Source organism: Gossypium arboreum, chromosome 11 (genome assembly GCF_025698485.1).
Source record: "Gossypium arboreum isolate Shixiya-1 chromosome 11, ASM2569848v2, whole genome shotgun sequence".
Classification (NCBI taxonomy): Eukaryota; Viridiplantae; Streptophyta; class Magnoliopsida; order Malvales; family Malvaceae; genus Gossypium; species Gossypium arboreum.
The window spans coordinates 122,861,405-122,879,943 of record NC_069080.1 but is presented as its reverse complement, the minus strand read 5'-3'; the positions used below and the strand labels follow the sequence as shown (position 1 = coordinate 122,879,943).

Sequence of the window (18,539 nt, the reverse complement as noted above, 5' to 3'; positions counted from 1 at the left end):
CATAACCTCTCCTCAATTCATAATAAAAAATAATGCGCTTCAGCGTATTCGAATCCACGTTCTCTTTAATTGATAATAATAATATTCATACTAATCGAGTTAAGACTCAATTGATTTAATGTAATTAACCTTGCACTCTCCCATAATCTCCTTCATTTGCTTGTTTTATCCTGTACTTGATATCAACATAATTGGCTTTGCTTATCATCATGTTTTTTTTTTCTACAGTTCTAACAAAATTCCAAACAGAAACAAGACATTATGAAAGACAATGTTAAAGTCAAATAATTATTACATTCAATGATAATAGACCTTACACACCATACACATATATATATATACATGTATATATATATATATTATTACCCACACCATATGTGGATAAGAGATGGTACTATAATTTTTTCCATAATGTAATCATTTATGATTTTATCTATTCATAAGTGAACGATGAACCTGTTTCATGTGCTGGTTACCATAAACCCCAAGTACAGTAAACTTAAATATTCTGAATTTTTATTTAATTACAGGTTTTTTCTTTAAATTTTTATATGGGTAAATTATATTCAATTTCAAAAATTATATTATGACTGAATTTAAGTTATTGGATTGTAGAAAATCGTTGTTACATAGTATTCTTTGTTCGTATCATTTATATTAATCGATTTTTTTCTTATTTTAATTTATTTTTAAATTCTTTTTATAAAATAATTTTGAATTTCATGAATTTATAAATCAAAATTGTGTAACTTTCTTTTTCATATTTGACATTAACTGTTATATCAAATTAGATCAAATGTATATCATTTTATTTGTTAATGTGTATTACTTATTAAATCATCACTCAAAATTTACTAATTAAACTTTAAAAAAAATCAATTTAACAGTTCAAAATAGTTTGGGTGAATGAAAGGAAAATTTTTAAATAATTTATTAGTGACTGTGGGTGGAATTTAGCCTTAAAGTCAAGACTTTTTTTTTGCAAAATGCAAGCTTGAAGTTGAATGCTTGTGTTTTACAGTGGTGTTTTTTTTATATAAAAAACTCATCACCAACCACTGATAATTCAATCCTTCTTCGCTTAATTTATTTTTACTCTTAATTTTATCAAACCCCACACCATTCATTTTCACCTTCACAGCCTTTCTCTCAAAAAACCCACTTCCATGTCCAATATCCCCTTCATTCAGTTTCAAGCCTTTCATTATCAATTCTGCCTTTTGCCTTTACAAGGACCTTCATTTCTGGTGCAAGATAGCTCCATTCCAGCTTAGATTCATATCCACATTTCCCCATAAAACCAATTATCTTCTTTTACTTATTTAAGCTCCTTTTTTTTTCTTCTTCTTTTTGTGTTTATTGGACAAGTGGGTGCATTTGAGGGTTTCTTCAATTAGTTCACCTGCTATTGTTTCTGGGAAATGGCCACATTGGGGGCTTCCTTTTCTGAGATCTGAGATTATCTTTTCAAAGATCTGATCTTTACCGTTGGAAGGTGAAGTTGCCACATTTGTTTAATTCTTAATGTTCTATTTATGTATCAAAATTTTTGCTTTTTTAGCTTACTGTACATAAATTTTTTTCCTTGTATCTGAATCTTAATTGACTGATCTGTTTATTTACTAAAATTAAGGGTCTCTTTTACATAGCTTGAAGCTTTTGCCCCATGGTTAGTTTTCTGCAAATGCTGTATAACAAGTGAAATATGAGATTTGGAATGTAATTTTGAATACTAAGCCTTATTTTTATTGAATTTCGTAAATTTTGTAGGTGTTGAATATCTGAAACTAGGGGGGAAAATGGCAAATGATCTCAATGCTGAAATGTCCAAGAAGACAGCCATTTTTGGACTTGAAGTGTGGGAAGTTATTGGGATTGTTGTTGCTTTATTTATCATAATCATCCTTTCTTTGATGTCATTTTGTTTAACTTCAAGGAAGAAGAAATCAAGAGCTAGAAATAAGCTCCCCCTTACTCAAATCCCATCTATATCTAAAGAAATCAAGGAAGTTCGAGTCGAACAAGTATCAGCCAACGATTTCGTTCCTCGGGACGGTATTCTTCTCACCATTCATGATAAATCCAGTGACAAAGATTCAGATAGGGTTATGGTTCATCTTGGTATTGGGAAATCAAGGAATGGAGATAATAGTAGTCAGTCAGGTTCATTTCACCATTTAGAAAAAGATGGTGCAGGATCTCAATCAGGAGAAGAAGGGAGTTCCGGTACCATGACTGTCTATAGACCATCTTCTTTGTATCCCGTCACTGCTCCATCTCCTTTAGTTGGCTTGCCTGAATTCTCTCATTTGGGTTGGGGTCACTGGTTTACATTGAGGGATCTTGAACTTGCTACGAACCGGTTTTCAAAGGAAAATGTTCTTGGAGAGGGTGGATATGGCGTTGTTTATCGGGGTCATTTGATCAATGGAACACCAGTGGCTGTTAAGAAAATACTCAACAACTTGTGAGTATATATATATATATATATATATATATATGTCTATGCAGACTTTAAACATGGTGTTATTTCCTTGTCCCAAAGACTTGCTTAGCTAAACTGCCTATCATCTTCTTTGTAGGGGCCAAGCAGAGAAAGAATTTCGAGTCGAAGTGGAAGCCATTGGGCATGTTCGTCACAAGAATTTGGTCCGCCTTTTAGGTTACTGTATTGAAGGAACACACAGGTATAGTCTTCTTTTACTATGTTTTTGCATGGTTAAATATTTTTGAATAGTTGACTATAAATTGGATCATCATTAGCAGTTATTGCCGTTAACGAAGGACATTGTTTAAAAATACAGGATGTTGGTTTACGAGTATGTCAACAATGGAAACTTAGAACAATGGCTTCATGGAGCTATGCGTCAACATGGATATCTTACCTGGGAAGCTCGCATAAAGATTCTCCTTGGAACAGCTAAGGCGTAAGTCACTATATCTTCATACATTTTCAGGTCCGGTTCTCTTTTGACACATGTTTTCTCATGCAGTCTTGCCTACTTGCATGAGGCCATTGAACCAAAGGTTGTGCACCGAGACATAAAGTCCAGCAATATTCTGATTGATGATGAGTTTAATGCCAAGGTTTCCGATTTTGGTCTGGCGAAGTTGCTAGGTGCTGGGAAAAGTCATGTTACAACCCGAGTTATGGGAACATTTGGGTATTTTATCTCTCTAGTGCATCTTCATGTTTATATATTTAGGACCTTTAGTCATCTCTTGACAACTTTTTCCTTAAATCACGCAGATACGTGGCGCCTGAATATGCAAATACTGGCCTTTTGAACGAAAAGAGTGATGTCTATAGCTTTGGGGTTGTACTATTGGAAGCCATAACTGGTAGAGATCCCGTGGATTATGGTCGTCCTGCCCATGAGGTACACGAATATGTATTTCTGCAATTGAATCTTCACCCCTTGTGGTTTTGGATGTATTTCTACCTTCCCGAGTTTTAATTGTTGTTCTAAAGCATCCCTATAACACGAATATGTAAAAGTTAACAGCATTCTACACCTATACTATCATAAGACCTTGATGTTTCGTCTTGATAATCATTGTATATCACTGATGGATTTCTTATTTTGTATTCTTTTTTTAAAGAGGTTTTTAAATTTTATTAAATATAGAATCTTAATGTTTACAGGTTAATCTGGTAGATTGGCTGAAAATGATGGTTGGAAGCAGGAGATCAGAGGAAGTGGTAGATCCAAATATCGAGGTTAGACCGTCGACACGAGCTCTAAAACGTGCCCTTCTAACTGCTTTGAGATGTGTTGATCCGGATTCTGAAAAAAGACCCAAGATGGGTCAAGTTGCACGAATGCTCGAGTCTGAGGAGTATCCTATACCAAGAGAGGTTAGTGTTGCATTCATTACTTAGCATGATCAATATGCATACATACATACATACATACATACATATATATATATATAGCTCTGACATTCATGAAGTGCATGGTGGTTTTTTTTATCTGCTGTTCTGTTTCGATGAAATCAGGACCGAAGGCACCGTCGGCCTCATGAAAACAGCTCTGAAATAGACTCACAAAAGGATAATTCCGATACAGATAAGAGCGATTATCCAGCTTCAAGGTCAGAGAGTAAGCGGACACAATCTTGAAACTCGAGCGCAAAGAGGGTGGCAATGAAAGGTGGGATCCTTAAAAGCTTGTTTTGTGTTGAAAAAGTCATCGGGTTTGTCTCGGTATTAGCAGTTGTTGATAAGTAGGGAATTGTGGTAAAGAGTGGGAAAAGGGGGAAGGACTATTGCTTTTATCAAATATTATTATTATCATAATTTGTTTTGTAATTGAATAGTATTAATTTGTAGATGGTAGGGATGATTTGTTGTGTATGAAATTGGTGTTTTGTGAGACTTTTGAAGTGAGACCAAATATAAGGTTTAGTGATGGGGGTGGTGGGGATTTGTTTCATTGTTTTAGGTGTACGGACTAGGATTAGCTCTTTTTGAGATTTGTTTTGCTTTAACCTCAACTGAAATGTTCTTATTTTTCATTGGTTGGAGTTGCTTTGCTTGTATATTAATTTGCTTATTATGAAGAGTATCAAATATGCATACACCAATACTTTGTTATTGCCTTTGCCATTTTTCTTTTGTTCAATAAGCTTCATTGTCCAAGAACAACAAAGAACATGGACAAGAGCATCGAGACAACGAAAGGAAGCAATGGGAACCCCCCGAGTTCGATTGCAGACCCCCAAGGTCAGCCAGAACCGATACCAGGTATTCATGTGAATAAGGACCAGGCCGATGACGATGGTTTGAATCCTAATGTTGCAAGGAGACATGTAATATCAGTTCATTACAGCAACAAAACAGCCTAAGAACTAGACAACAAAACGGCAACTTAATCAGACAGCAACAAATTAACGCGGTCTTAGCCAAACACCATCAAAGGAGGCTCGGGTCTGGTGCTGGTTATGTTCTAGAATCATTTTCAGTGATTCTGTAGTAGAACCCAAATAGGTCCATTCAATTTCAATACAAATAATAAAAAAGCAATAACAATCGGTCAATCACCCTCTATTTTCCAATTATAATAATGTCATTCACCTTTGTTCAAACAACCGTAAATCTAATATAGTAAGGGACCCATACCATACCATGACAGTACCATAGGCACAAAATGACAAAAAGTGGTGTAGCACAAGCAACATCTCCAACAAAAGTGTCTGATTCATTTTGTACCATTACCAACATCCATCTTCAACAAAAGCTCCTGGGAAAGCAATCAGCGCTCAGTCATTTCTATAAGAACTATAATATATATAATAAATATCAGTTGCTTGCTACTCTTTGGGTCTTTGCCATGAGTCTCTGCCCACCACCATCTCGCCATACACTGCGAACTGGCAATCTTTCCGGTGGTTCCTTATTTTCGTCTGTTTTTTCTTGAATCTCACACTTTCCACCTTCAAGTTGTGCAGCCAAAGCGTCGCCAAGGCGATTTCTAAGGAACTTGGAGACTTTTTTCCGTTGCTTATTTCCCCCTCCTTGAGATGCCAAAATTTTCTTCGAGCCACCAACATCTGGCTCGACCTGAGACTGAGGTGGGACATGTGAGTTAGCGTCTTCATCACCCAAAACCTTTGATTTGCCTTTGGAAGTGTGACTGTGATGCCCATCCTCCAATAATACTTCCACCCCACTATGGATTTCACCTGCAAAAGTATGTTTTGAATCAGTACTGCCATAGTCTTCACACTTCTCCTTTCCTTTCTTTGACCTTTTATCGTTTTTCCATTGACCAGCATCATCATTGCGAGAATAGCTGTTACTTATGTTAAAATTGTATATCTCCACAAGTTCTCTTTGTTTCTCAACGTTGGGGCATAACCTAGCTAGCTCAAGAACAAGATGTGATAAACCAAACTGGTGCACATAGGCAAGATACTCCTCGGTGCTAATAAAACCCTGCCGATATTCACCGGTTATTCCTTTGAATGCAGAAAACTTGTCCTGATCAAATTCCAAAGAAACACGGATCTTTTCCACTAGAGCTTTGTTAGCAGATTGAAAATCTTCCACCTTGGGTAAAGATTCCTTAATCCTAGTAGGCTTACTTTTGGAAGAGCCAGATGAGTTATTAGTAGTTGATAGATGCGAAAATTTTGTCACAGTTCTGGACTGGTGCGTACCAGCAGCGGACATGTTAGGTTGAAAGCTCACTGCAGGCCAACCCTGAGCAGTATTAGAAACAACATTTGAAGTTCCATTGTGTCGGTGACGTGAGGGAGCAGCCATGCTCCTTCTAGCTGGTCCCTGTAAACTGTTTCTAACTTTTTGTTGACTGCTATTTGATGCTGCTGGAAGGGGAGGGAATGACGAGTCTTCAAGAGGTCCACCCCTAGAGTTTCCTAGTGCTCGGCAATTTCTTGAAGATGGCACGGAATCCATTGTAGCTAATGCCTCGAAAGGGCCAACGATAGAAGCTACTTCACTATTTAGAACCGTTTGGTCACTTGTTGAAGTAGAATGAAAACTTCCAGCAGTCACGAAACTAGCTTGCATAGCCAACGAAAGTTGACTATCAGATGAATCAGGATGAGAGACATGTCCTCTTACTGGATGGTCCTGCCCACAACTCCGCCGGTACCGGAAACTTATCGGTATCTGGATATAATGAAAATAAAAATTACTAGCAATCTACATCTCCTTATAATATACAGTGGAAGATTACAAGTGACCAAGCAATGAATTGTCTAAAACAAGCATACCAAAATAAATATGTAATAAAATAAGGGACATTGAAGAAACATGATTGTTTTCAATGATCCGAACAAACCTGCAATGCAGCATGACGCTTGGAACGAGACATGCGCCCACCGTGTTCGAGAGTATTGTGCCTCTACAGAATTTTGTTTTTCTTAAAAAAAAAGGAAAAAAGAAAAAAAAAAGATTGTACTTAAAATAAGAGGAAAATGTACATAAATATAACAACTATGCCACAGACCTTCAATTCAGATTGAGTCGCAAAAACAACAAACTTTTTGGCACGACAGGTCTCGTCCTCGCATAAATGATGCTCCCGACTAAAATGGATCTGCGACAAAATTTCTGATTCTATGGAGAATCAAAATGGAACAATTACAAGAAGAACGGGAAAACACGAAATGGATACTGACCTCCATGTCATCATAATTTCTATAGTATTCATATTGTCCGGGATGCCGCCTGCATTGAGCCATGTCAGTTGAATGCATGAGAGAACTAGCAATACCTAACATATGCAATCTCTGAACTATAATTATATCACAATAATAAGGCTTACCTTTGGCATATGTGGCAAGTGAAATGTTCAGTAGACATATGCAAGTAGAGCTCATTCTCGCCATAGAATGGATTTTGACAGAACTCACACATAGGATGTCCTGTAAAACCTCCCCTTTCACTTTCAGTGCCATCAACCACAGAATCACCTGTCTTTATATGCTTATCCAGTTGTTCTCTAGTATATAACTTTTGCTCACACATAAAGACCTGACTCGGATATTAAAGATAATATCAAATACATCATTGTGCAGCCAGCGGTTCTTGCCTCACAGTCTTAGTTAAAACAGGGTGTATATCTAATGAAAATTCCAACTGGGTAAAACGAAGCAGCAAAAGAAAAGATCAACAATCACATAAATGGAAGTACTTTAGAGATCAAACTAGATCACTGTCTCCTACTTTGCTCCGACTCTTCATTTTTTGTCTTGGGAATACGTGTCCAACACATATTTGGACATAAGTAAGAGGATATGACCTTCCAAAAATCCTCCAAATGCATGGAAAACTTTGTAAAAATTGAACAAATAATGTCTCATACCAGTGTCCGAGCAACATAGGTATTCTCTCATTCGCAGAATGTATCTAGGAGGGTTATCAATAAGAATGCAAGACGTATTGTTGAATTAGAACGCCACTTGATAACATTTTTCTAGCATAGTTTATAATTTTTAGGGCATTCATAACATAATATAACCAATTGTATCTCACCTTCCTACCTTCAAGACACAGACTGCAGTTAAGCAGTCTATGCCGGTTAAACAAGTGACTCTTAAGCTGCTCAATGTTCTTAAACTCTGCTCTCTTCTTTGATCCACCATTTCGCTGTTCATCCTTTTTATCGCAAACAGTACAAGATAGCCTGCACATCGCTTTTATCATCTTGTAGTGATCCAGATCATCGAAATATGCTTGTGTCCCTTCATGGTACCAGTAAGAACTAACTTGACCCTCAATCGGATCAACTGGAAAAGCCGAGAAATCATTTATCACCTTCGTATAATCTCCCAAAGCCTGAAAAACTCATTAGATGTAAACTTAACTAGATATTGTTTCCATTATTCAGCATAGACATGGTTCAATATTATCAGATGTCAATCTCGAGAACATAAAAAGAATGACCTCGAGAACATAAAAAGAATGACTAACTTTGGTAATAAAGATAGTTTTCAGTTCGGACTTGCAAAGGCAACAACGGTAGTCATCGCAGATGAATCGGAGACGAACGATGCAAGTTGAACATACTTCTCGATGGCCACACGGCCCATATGCAACCCACTCAAGTGTGTCAGCACATACAGCACAACTATCATCCATTTTTTTTTTATTTTTGGCCTCCTCTGAATCTGACCCAACAAAGGAAATACGAAATCCTGCAAACAGAACAAATTTGTGCTAAAGGGGGAACCCATTTCTAATTCATCACCATACACAGATCAATTCCTCAAATCTATTTGGCTTTGTAATTTAGTTTGGAATTTCAAATTAATTTACTGCTCTGCACTGCGTTTTAAGTATTAGAACAGAAAACAAAGCTGAAACTCGAAACTTGCATGAAACAGCATTCACAATTCACAAACCCTAAAAGTATCAGATCATTTTGGTTGACACTTCGAACAACAAGTATATACATGTATAGGCGAAGTTATACTTATATTCATTGAAGTAAGTACATAAAGCGGGACAATGCAAGTTAATTACAAGGAACTTTAAGGGGGGAAAAAGTCAAAAGGGAAGTACATACCTGCTTTCTTGAATCTGGATCCTTTGTTTTTGAGTTTATAGCACAAAATAAAAAGTACAAAAGTGACAGAAAACACTAAACCGTTATTTATATGCACTAATCAAACTCAAAAAGACAAAAGGGAGTCAAAGTAATCAGATTTTTGCTATTTAGTCGCTGGGTGAAAAAAAGAACCCCCAACAGTTATTTCAACTGATTGAATAAAAAATAATTAGCTGGACAGTTTAATCTCAAAAGTTAGATAGGAAAATAAGAGAATCCATTAATGTTTACGGGTGGGATTATTCATCCAAATTTGAAGGTTGTACAGAATTTAAAAAGGTTTAGATGAAAATATCAAATATTAGGTCAAAAAATAGATTTGGATAAAAAATCAATTTATTTAAAATATGAGTTGAGTCTGAGCTTGAGTAATGAATGTTTAATCTCATCAGTTTAATCTCATGAATTATTTCAACTGGTTGAATAGAAAATAATTAATTTGAGAGTTTAATCTCATAAGTTAATAGAAAAATAAGAGAATCCATTATGTTTATAAGTTGGGTTATTCATCTAAATTCGAAGGTTTGTACAAAATTTAATAAGGTTTCGATGAAAATATTAGGACAAAAAGTAGGTTTGGGTAAAAAAAAAAGGTCTGTTTAAAATATGGATTGAGTTCGAACTTGAATAATGAATATCGTATTATGTTAATTTTATATATGATGTAATTTATAACACTTAAAAATTAAACCTATAATAGTTTATGATATTGCTATAATAAGCGTTAAAAAAATGTTATGAATACTTATAAATGTTTAATTAAAAATAATATAATATATTTTTATTTAAAAATAATAATACGAGCGAGCTTAAAATGAGCTTAGATTTAGCTATTTCTAAATATGGACAATCTTGAGCAAAATTTTAAGCTCGTATTTTGAATCGGATCAAGCTTGAACAAGCATAAATTGTATTAATATCATGTTTAGACCAGATCCAATTCATGAACACCTCTAATCTATTGGAACTAATTAAAATTTGGGAATTATAAACAATGTAAATCGATTAAAAATAAATTTCTTTTAATATAAAGTAGTAATTTTATTAAAACTCGAAATGCTAACACAACTTACAAGTTAATGGATAACTTACTATAATCACAACACTACCCATTAAAGCAACGGAAGTTAATTACATCTTCTATATAAATGACAACAACCGCTATACTGGTAGTGCTAGAACTACTAGAAATGCATCACATTAATCAATCAATTATAATTGCATCTTACCCTAACCTTGTCACTATCAAACTATGCCGATGATAAACCATTTATAACTCATTCTAATCTTACCATTGTTGAAATGTGCCAACAATAAATCTTGGTCAACCATGATAACATGCATCCTAACCTTATCACTACCAAACTACGACGACAATAAACTCCGATCAACCATGATGACAATGTTAGAAGTCCTTGATGCCTTGCGAAGCCATTGACCATGATGACAATGCTAGAAGTCCCCTAAGACTCTTCCACACTGATTATGTAAAAAAAAAAACAGTCCCCAAGTGACTTATATATCATTTCGTTTAAATGGCAATTAATATTATTATGATACTTTTATCTTTTTCATATTTTTATGTAATATTTAAATAAAATAATTAAGAATCATATATTCAATTATCGAATACATATTTAATAATATATATATTATCACTCTACTTATAATAATTATGTAACCTAATCTAATAGTTAATAGTACTATCACACCCCAAGATGGAGCATGACACAACAATATTGTCTTAGTACAATACTCAATAATTTAAGTATTATCTTAAGATGATATAAAGCCTTCTATAAAAAAAATAAGTTCCCTCTAATAAGTAAGGTCTCAAACCACGTAAATTTTTGTAATAAGTAAAAACATCACATCCACATTTCTCATAAAGAAATAAAAACATTATTATAAAAGCACAATAATCTCAAAATTAATTGGACAGTTTTATCATTTTTAAGGGTCAAGCATAATTTTATCATTATTAATTTAAAATTTTATAAACCATAAAAGGGTATAAAATTTCATTTTAGCGCAGGTCAGGTCCTGTCAATACCAACCTTTGAATTCAACACTGAATAAGAGTCCTATTATTAAAAAAAAAGTGTAATTAAAACGTTAAATTAAGCTTCCATGATAATCTTCCCCACTACATATCTAAAAAGTGAAAGAGAATAAAAGAATGAGTGACAAACGCTCAATAAGTATAACCATAACTTGTTAAAAGCATTGTTCTACTATTAACCTATGAAAATGAGGATAGTTGGGAAAGAAAACAAAATAAAACAATAAACCCCAGTTAAGTTACTAATATGTTTGGTTACAATTTCTCTTGAGTGTCACTATGGTTTCACTTAAATTAGAAATAATTTGTCAGTTAAACTTTGTTTATTTGTTTCAATTAAATTCTAATTAGTCTAGATTATTTTATTATTATTTGATCTATGGATTTAGCCTATAAATAGGCTCTTTTACAACCCATAAGATGTTTTTAGGTTTCTTTGTTTTGGTGTATTCGAGGTTTAGTTTTTATCTTCATCTTTTGTACTCTTTGTTCTTTCGTCATTATAGTAAAATTATCTTTGTCAATTGTTTTTTATCCTCTTTGAAGGGGTTTTTCCATGTTAAATTTGTATGTTTAATTTATCAATTTCTTCTGCTATTTTTATTTGTTCGTTGCTTAATCAGGTCGATCCCCAACAATTTCGAATTCGTTATTATATGTTTATTCTAGTTTTTGTTGTTTTGGATGTTGAAACGATTTTTCTTTATCCATGGCAATGAGTTTCGAGGTATTGGGGGTACCCATATTCATGGAATCTTTCATTTTTGTGCTCATCCTAATTGTTGGTTCAGTTTATATATGGCGAAAAACAGCATTGGAATGGTCTTAGTTCTTGAATATTCAAATAATAAAAAGAAAGGAAAAAAAAGTAAAAATAATAATAACATTGAGTATGAACTCCATCGAATTTTCCTTACTTGATGGTGTCAGTTGTTGTTTTATTAAATTTGTTTTGGAGATAACCCAATATTACCAATATATTTTTACTAAGAAAATAAATAAAATTCCAACCAAATAATGAAAATTTGAGCTAACTACTATAACCCGTTAACAGTAATCTTTTAACTAAGTCTAAACAAATTATTATAACCCGTTAATAGAGCCGATGTGAATCAAATATAAGCAGGGGCGAAGCCAGAACAATTTTTAAGGGGGTCAAATGAAATTTTAATTTTTTATAGTCTATATCTTTACAATTTTTAAAGGATTAAATTGAATTTTTATAATTTTAGGGGAAGCCAAAGTACAATTTTACCTTTACTGATTTAAAATTTTAAAAAAAAATTAGAGGGCCTAAATGAAAAATTTTCATTTTAAGAGTGGCCGTTCTTTTTTGGTTTTGGTTCTATGTTGGCAGAATATTTTGGTTTAATAACTAATAAGTCCTTCCCCTCTAGAAGTTTTTATATTTTAAGCCCATGATTAAACATTCATTACAAATAAAGCCCAGCCATAATACAATATATAAATTATTGGTTACAAATATCTTTTAACTTAATTGGTTAAGTTTACAATTGAATCAAAATGGAGTGGAGGGCCGGGTTTGATGCTTTTCAAGAACAATGTTTCCTAATTTCTCACTTTTCAATTGCATTAAATATTATATTAGTCAAATAGAAAATAATTAGTATCTATTTGCATTAAAAATAATTTTGTGCTGAATTAACTAGTAATAAAATCAATATTCAACATTCCTTTAAAAATATCAAACATAAATTAATGTGTACATATAATTAATAATTATAACATGCTTTAGCGTATTTGAACTTACATTTTCTTGTATTGACAACAATATTCATACTAATCAAATTAAGACTCAAACCACCACTCAAAATTTTTAACTGTTAAACAAATTATTAAAATTAATAGGCATACAATAACAAAAAATCATTTTATATATATATATATATATATATATATATATATATTTCCAGCTCCTAATGTATAATTGTCACTTAAAATTTTCACATCTTAAATAAACCATTGAAATTAATAAGCATAGAGTAACCTAATATCATTTGTTTTTCTCAAAATTAAAAAAAAGGCTTAATTTTTAAAAATTTTAAATGTTAGAAGACTATGGAACCTACTGAAATTGTATGAAGCACTACTCCTATAAGACAAGTGTTGTTTCCAAAGGCATGCTTGAACTGCTCTCAACCATTCTTTGTGGGTTAGCGCTGAGAGAAGTGAAATGTTTTGAATTAATGAATTTTTAACGATAATAATTAATTTAAATAATTATCTTAATTAGAGTGACTAAACTAAAAATAATCAAAATAAAATAAACTTTATTTTAGAATAACCTTACCTCTAATTTACTCTATATAAAATCTACAACAAAATAAAACTTGAACGTAGGACATCATAGTTTCCAAAGCCTTATTTGATTTATTTTATTTTATAAATATACTTTTTACATAAAATTTTATTACCTATATTGTGTTTCATAATGTAATTCTATTATTAAATCATTGATAGTGATTAGCATTAATTGACTCGATAATACCAACTCAATAATAATAACACATAAGAACCAAACTTCAAAATAAACAATAAATTCTATTAGTTATGTCAATAAATTTATTTTATGATTTATACTATTATTAAAACACACACTTCATATTGGATATTAGGAAAAGTGATACGAGATGAAAAGGGAAAGTGGATATTAGGGTATAATCATTTCTTGAGAAAATATTAAATCTTTATCACTGAATTATGGGGCATATTGGATGTTTTACTTCTACTTCCAGAAACAAGGCTATCATAGGTTACCATCCAATATGATAATATTGAGGTTGTTAAGAGTTATTGGTGACAATAAATTCAAAGGATCAAATTCATCACTGTTTAAGAGAATTCAACAAATTTTATCAAATGAAGAGAAATGGTTTTTGAGATACATTCCTAAAGAATCCACCGGCAAAAATAGCCCTTTTGAATGACCAAGACTTGTTTTAAAAGAAGATAAAACTAGAGGCAATTTGTTTATGAATAAGTCTATGTAAACCATTCGCTTGTTTTAGTTACATTACACCAAAAACACACACACACTTCGCTCTTGCAAGATACTGGGAATTGCATTTTCGCATTTTCTCGTTAATTCAAACATTTTTCCAGCCCATCATAAAGCACAATTATAATCAGAAACACCAAAATACCAACTACCAACAAACAAACATGGACCGACAGAAACCAAGTTTCGTGTTTATTGCACAAGAACACACACACACACACACAAAAGAGGATGAAATACTCAGTAATTTGAGTATTTCGGTCTACAACAACAGTCTTGTCCAGCTTATGACTTCAACAAAGAATACCAAACTGCATTGGCAGCATAACTCGACTTTGGAGAACAAAAATAATACCATACTTATGCTTCGGACAGAATGCAATCTATAGCCTGCTTGCATATGCCAGTCATCGTGGCCTCCGGCCCGTAAACCTGTATCAAGACAACAGTAAAATAGTCAAGTGGTAATACCAATGTTTCCTTTGCTAATTACACCACAACATCAGTAATGCAGCATTTTCAAAGAAGCACACTGTGATTTCATACCTCAAGGGGTACTCCTAGTTCCTCCCCAAGAGCACGCATCCTTGCCAAACCAATTTGATAGTTTGGACCACCTCTTCGAGCAAAGATGTGCATTCTTGCTGCTTTTAACTTGGCTTCCTGGAGAGAGGGGGAGGAAAAAGGACCGGAATGTCAAAGAAGAGTCTCAACCATTGAACTAAATTTTACTTGTTTTCAGCTGAATCGTACCTTTTCTCTCAATGCTCGAATGATTCCGTTGAAAGTAGCAGCTACATCAGTGAAGTTAGCAATGCCACCTCCAATGAGAAGGGCTCTCTTACGACCATCAGGGTTTGCAGTGGCACACTGCAACATCCCAAATCAGTAAAATTTTCCAAAAACTCTAATGGCGAATTTGCTTCTATTAAAATAGCTTAAACCAGTCACCGTTTCTTACATCAATAACAACTCTTGCATATTGCAAGACCTCCTCTTCATTTGGTGCTCCACTATACTCCGCATAGTTTCCCAGTTCTGAAGCATAACCTAAATCTCCTACCTAGTTAAATAAACAGAAATAACTCTAAATCCTTAGAATGGCATCAAATGATATCAAACCTGCGGAAAATAACGATAAGGTCAGTGGAACGTAAAACAAAAAACACAGATCCTTTAGAAGGCCACTTACAGTATCAGCATAAATGACACTAGCACCACCTCCAGCAACCATTGTCCAGATACGCCCTTTTGGATTCAAAACAGTGAATTTCAGAGATGCACTTGTCTGTAATATTAAGCGAAGATTATGATAAACAAATGTCCTTCAACCATGTGAAAAGAAATCTACATTGAAACATGGGCTACAACAAGAACGGCTACCTTTCCATCCAATGAATAAATGAAGCTTTCTGTAGAGCTCAGGACTCTCCCAAAAGGTAGAGGAAACTCTATGTTACCCCACCTGAATGCACAAAATTGTTTTGATGCAAAACAAATCTATATGAGATATATATTTCGAGGAGATATATAGCTATCAAGCTTGGCCTGGAAAGAAGCTTACTTGTTGAAGTTCTTGAATGCAGCAGTGTCGTCCAGCTCCCCCCTCATATCCAGTGGGTATGGTTCTCCATTCACCAGTGTAAATGGATTCATCTCGAGAAAGCTGAAGTCAAGATCTGCAGCCAACAGAAAACATTGGCATAGATGCTAAGACAAGAGAGCTTTAGAACAATACAATAATGTGTTGAACTAAGGATAATGGACAAAATCAGAGATATTGTAAAAATAGAAGCCTCTATCCCAATAAAAGAGATGATGATATTCAAGATCATAGTGAAAAATACTAGACATTTGGTGATCCTTTTAAATTCTGGCATTTAAGTTTTATATAAACGGGTGGATTATTGCATTTTCAGTCATGAAATGCAATTTCGCTGTTCGGTGAATAAAACATAGAGCCAACAAATCTGAAACCATCAACTCCATGTACCTTGAAAGACAGAAAAGACACCCATGATGAAGTCACCAATCTTCCCGCGGACCTACGTGATGCTTAAATGGTATCAACACTAGCTATATAAATGCAAGACTAAGACCAGTAATTCAAATAATACATTGCAAAATATAAGTATATATGAAGGATATGAGAACAAAGGCCAAACAGATTCCATTAAGGAAATAAAAACAACCGGGAAAATACTAGTGAAACTCACTTCCAAAGGAAGTGTAGCTATCAACGGTGCACATGTCTCCAAGGTCATAGGTTTCTCGGTTGGAAGGAAGATGGTTTTAACCTGCAAAACCAAAGATGAAAATACATGTAATCTTTTAAAGTCACATATCCCTTCAACAAATGGTAAAGGAATTCAATCGAAAGAAACAAAAGGCCAAGGCAAAACAAACCTTATCCCAGTTCTCTTCAATATCAATACCTCCACATTCCGAAAAACTAATGGTAAAACCAAGCCTTTCAGAGACTATTGAAAGGTAATACTCTTGTTCATGGGGTACAAAAGGTTCAACAATGAATGTGGTTATAGGAGCTTTGCAACCGCCCATTTCAACCTAAATAAATAAAAGATTCGGATCAGTATTACCAGGAACGCAGACCAATCCAGTATGAGGAAAAAAAATTGAAACATAAATAGCTACTTGTGCGAAATGGAATTAAATGTACATAATTCTAAATAAAGTATTAAACTTGTGACTCCGTTTCATTCAATAGTTTTGTGATCTACTGAATTAGATAGCTAGAATTCGATTGTGCAAACCAATCCGAAAATCACCATGGAGATAGCGATTTCTGGTAACAGTGATTGAGATAATGCATGATTGATAAAAGAAATGGCAGCTGAAAACAATGAGAGCAAAGCGGTTACCTCAGTGCCGAGGCGAGCTTTGACGAATTCAGCAACTTCAGCAAGATCCAAATTGAGAGCAACCAAGCCACTCTTCCCACGTTTACCAAACAACATATCCGGCTTAACAACTAATCTGGTGGACGAAAGCCATGGTTGTTCGTTCGTTAACTCGGTGAAGTCAGTAGATTGAGTCACCTAACAAAGAAAAAGAAAACACATATCATACAATTTCCATTGCTTAGTTGGGTTTTCATATTATAATTAAATAAATAAAAACCTGAGCAGAACAGATTTGGAGGTCGATATTAGCGACGCGTTTGAGGTGTTGTTTGAGAAGTCTCTTGGAATCGTATTCTCTGATCTTCTTGCGAGCCATTTTAAGTCTCTGAGAAGCTTAGATTGAAGAAGATCTACAACCGCAACAACAACAACAACGCCGAGGCCGAGGCTTTTTATTGATAGAAAGGAGGAGGTAGTTGGAAGAAAATGAAGTGTTGGTTGGGAGAGGAGAGGTGAGTGAAGATTGATGGGTTCAATGGCAACGGCCGGGGCGGGCGGTTTTTTTACCCACATTGGCCCTGACCCTGATCCAATTTTAACTTTATAATTTATAAATATTTGAACCCCCTTTCTTGGTTTTATTTTAGGGTAAATTACACAATTACTCACGAAATTATGAGTAAAATTTTTTTGGTCATTTAACGAAAAAAAATAATTTGGTCACTAAACTATTCAAAAATTTTCATTTGAGTCACTAAACTATTCAAAAAAATTTATTTAAGTCACTTGACTATTAAATTTTTTTTCTTTTTTAAGTTTTGTCAGAAAGCTCTAAGTAACAATTCGACAAGCGATATAATTGATAGTACCCATCGATGAGTAGAAGAATATAACTTAGATTCAAGTTGATTTGACGACCAATATCAGAGATCAGAGAAAAAATTTAGTTCAATTTTGATTCACAAATTTGTGACGTCTAAATCTATTTCATTAAAAAAAAATTAAATGGTAGAAGAGAAAGGGAAAGAGAGGGAGCTTTCAATTGGTACAAATAGAAAAAAAAAGTTATATAGCATTTATTATAACTGTCCAGTGACTTAAATGAAAACTTTCGAATAATTCAGTGATCAAATTATAACTTTTTTAGTTAAATGACTAAAATGAAAACTTACTCATAGTTTAGTGACTAATGGTACAATTTACCTTTTATTTTAATTTTTTCAAAGAAATTAAACTTGAGCTAAGACGGGCTGACCCGACCCGACCCGACCTGTGTTGGAGGTGTATTTAGCATCCCAATTGATTGGGTAGGGTATCGTCCATTCTATTTGTTAATTACAAGAAAAAGTGGTTTGTCTTATCTTGTGCTCACGCCTTACGCCTCGCACCCAATTTCGTGTATTAATCATTTGGTTTAAATCTGTCATAGGTCCCTGTACTCCTCATAACTTTAAAATTTAGTCTCTATACTTTTAGTTATAAAAATTTAGTCCTATAATTTTAAAATTCAAGTT

The 18,539-nt window shown here is 33.8% G+C and overlaps 3 protein-coding genes across 4 annotated transcripts; 1 reads left to right on the top strand and 2 right to left on the bottom strand.

Moving 5' to 3' along the window:
- Positions 1-961: 961 nt before the first annotated feature.
- LOC108479258 (probable receptor-like protein kinase At5g18500) lies at positions 962-4,587 on the top strand. 2 transcript variants are annotated; one of them, XM_053021204.1, is made up of 9 exons: positions 962-1,495; positions 1,634-1,669; positions 1,771-2,467; positions 2,583-2,687; positions 2,805-2,927; positions 2,994-3,164; positions 3,251-3,380; positions 3,647-3,859; positions 4,001-4,587. In XM_053021204.1, exons 3-9 carry the CDS (start codon positions 1,800-1,802, stop codon positions 4,121-4,123), a joined length of 1,533 nt encoding a protein of 510 aa, XP_052877164.1. In that variant the 5' UTR covers positions 962-1,495; positions 1,634-1,669; positions 1,771-1,799; the 3' UTR covers positions 4,124-4,587. The 2 variants fall into 2 exon arrangements, with proteins under 2 accessions (XP_052877164.1, XP_017637232.2); XM_017781743.2 differs by lacking the exon at positions 1,634-1,669.
- Positions 4,588-4,942: 355 nt separating this feature from the next.
- Positions 4,943-9,382, bottom strand: LOC108479257 (uncharacterized). The gene is made up of 8 exons (XM_017781742.2): positions 9,039-9,382; positions 8,444-8,667; positions 8,006-8,308; positions 7,296-7,504; positions 7,150-7,198; positions 6,978-7,067; positions 6,810-6,872; positions 4,943-6,637 (listed from the first exon to the last, which is right to left on the bottom strand). The coding sequence occupies exons 2-8, from the start codon at positions 8,609-8,611 to the stop codon at positions 5,303-5,305; spliced, it is 2,217 nt and encodes a 738-aa protein (XP_017637231.1). The 5' UTR covers positions 8,612-8,667; positions 9,039-9,382; the 3' UTR covers positions 4,943-5,302.
- A 4,746-nt stretch (positions 9,383-14,128) lies between these two features.
- Positions 14,129-17,610, bottom strand: LOC108476613 (ATP-citrate synthase alpha chain protein 3). The gene is made up of 12 exons (XM_017778879.2): positions 17,303-17,610; positions 17,044-17,220; positions 16,568-16,729; positions 16,378-16,458; positions 16,155-16,206; positions 15,726-15,840; positions 15,545-15,626; positions 15,354-15,449; positions 15,123-15,224; positions 14,915-15,031; positions 14,708-14,824; positions 14,129-14,593 (listed from the first exon to the last, which is right to left on the bottom strand). The coding sequence occupies exons 1-12, from the start codon at positions 17,399-17,401 to the stop codon at positions 14,522-14,524; spliced, it is 1,272 nt and encodes a 423-aa protein (XP_017634368.1). The 5' UTR covers positions 17,402-17,610; the 3' UTR covers positions 14,129-14,521.
- Positions 17,611-18,539: the final 929 nt, after the last annotated feature.

What these genes read in the sequence shown, in the direction of transcription:
- LOC108476613 (XM_017778879.2), bottom strand. Translation starts at nt 17,401, where the DNA reads ATGGCTCGCAAGAAGATCAGAGAATACGATTCCAAGAGACTTCTCAAA. An exon ending in AAGCTCGCCTCGGCACTGAG is followed by an intron (nt 16,730 to 17,043) that starts GTAACCGCTTTG and finishes TTATTTATTTAG; the next exon opens with GTTGAAATGGGCGGTTGCAA. An exon ending in TTTATTCATTGGATGGAAAG is followed by an intron (nt 15,450 to 15,544) that starts GTAGCCGTTCTT and finishes TTAATATTACAG; the next exon opens with ACAAGTGCATCTCTGAAATT.
- LOC108479257 (XM_017781742.2), bottom strand. Translation starts at nt 8,611, where the DNA reads ATGGATGATAGTTGTGCTGTATGTGCTGACACACTTGAGTGGGTTGCA. An exon ending in AAACTATCTTTATTACCAAA is followed by an intron (nt 8,309 to 8,443) that starts GTTAGTCATTCT and finishes TGAGTTTTTCAG; the next exon opens with GCTTTGGGAGATTATACGAA. An exon ending in TGTGTCTTGAAGGTAGGAAG is followed by an intron (nt 7,505 to 8,005) that starts GTGAGATACAAT and finishes TATCCGAGTCAG; the next exon opens with GTCTTTATGTGTGAGCAAAA.
- LOC108479258 (XM_017781743.2), top strand. Translation starts at nt 1,800, where the DNA reads ATGGCAAATGATCTCAATGCTGAAATGTCCAAGAAGACAGCCATTTTT. An exon ending in AAGAAAATACTCAACAACTT is followed by an intron (nt 2,468 to 2,582) that starts GTGAGTATATAT and finishes TCTTCTTTGTAG; the next exon opens with GGGCCAAGCAGAGAAAGAAT. An exon ending in AGTATCCTATACCAAGAGAG is followed by an intron (nt 3,860 to 4,000) that starts GTTAGTGTTGCA and finishes CGATGAAATCAG; the next exon opens with GACCGAAGGCACCGTCGGCC.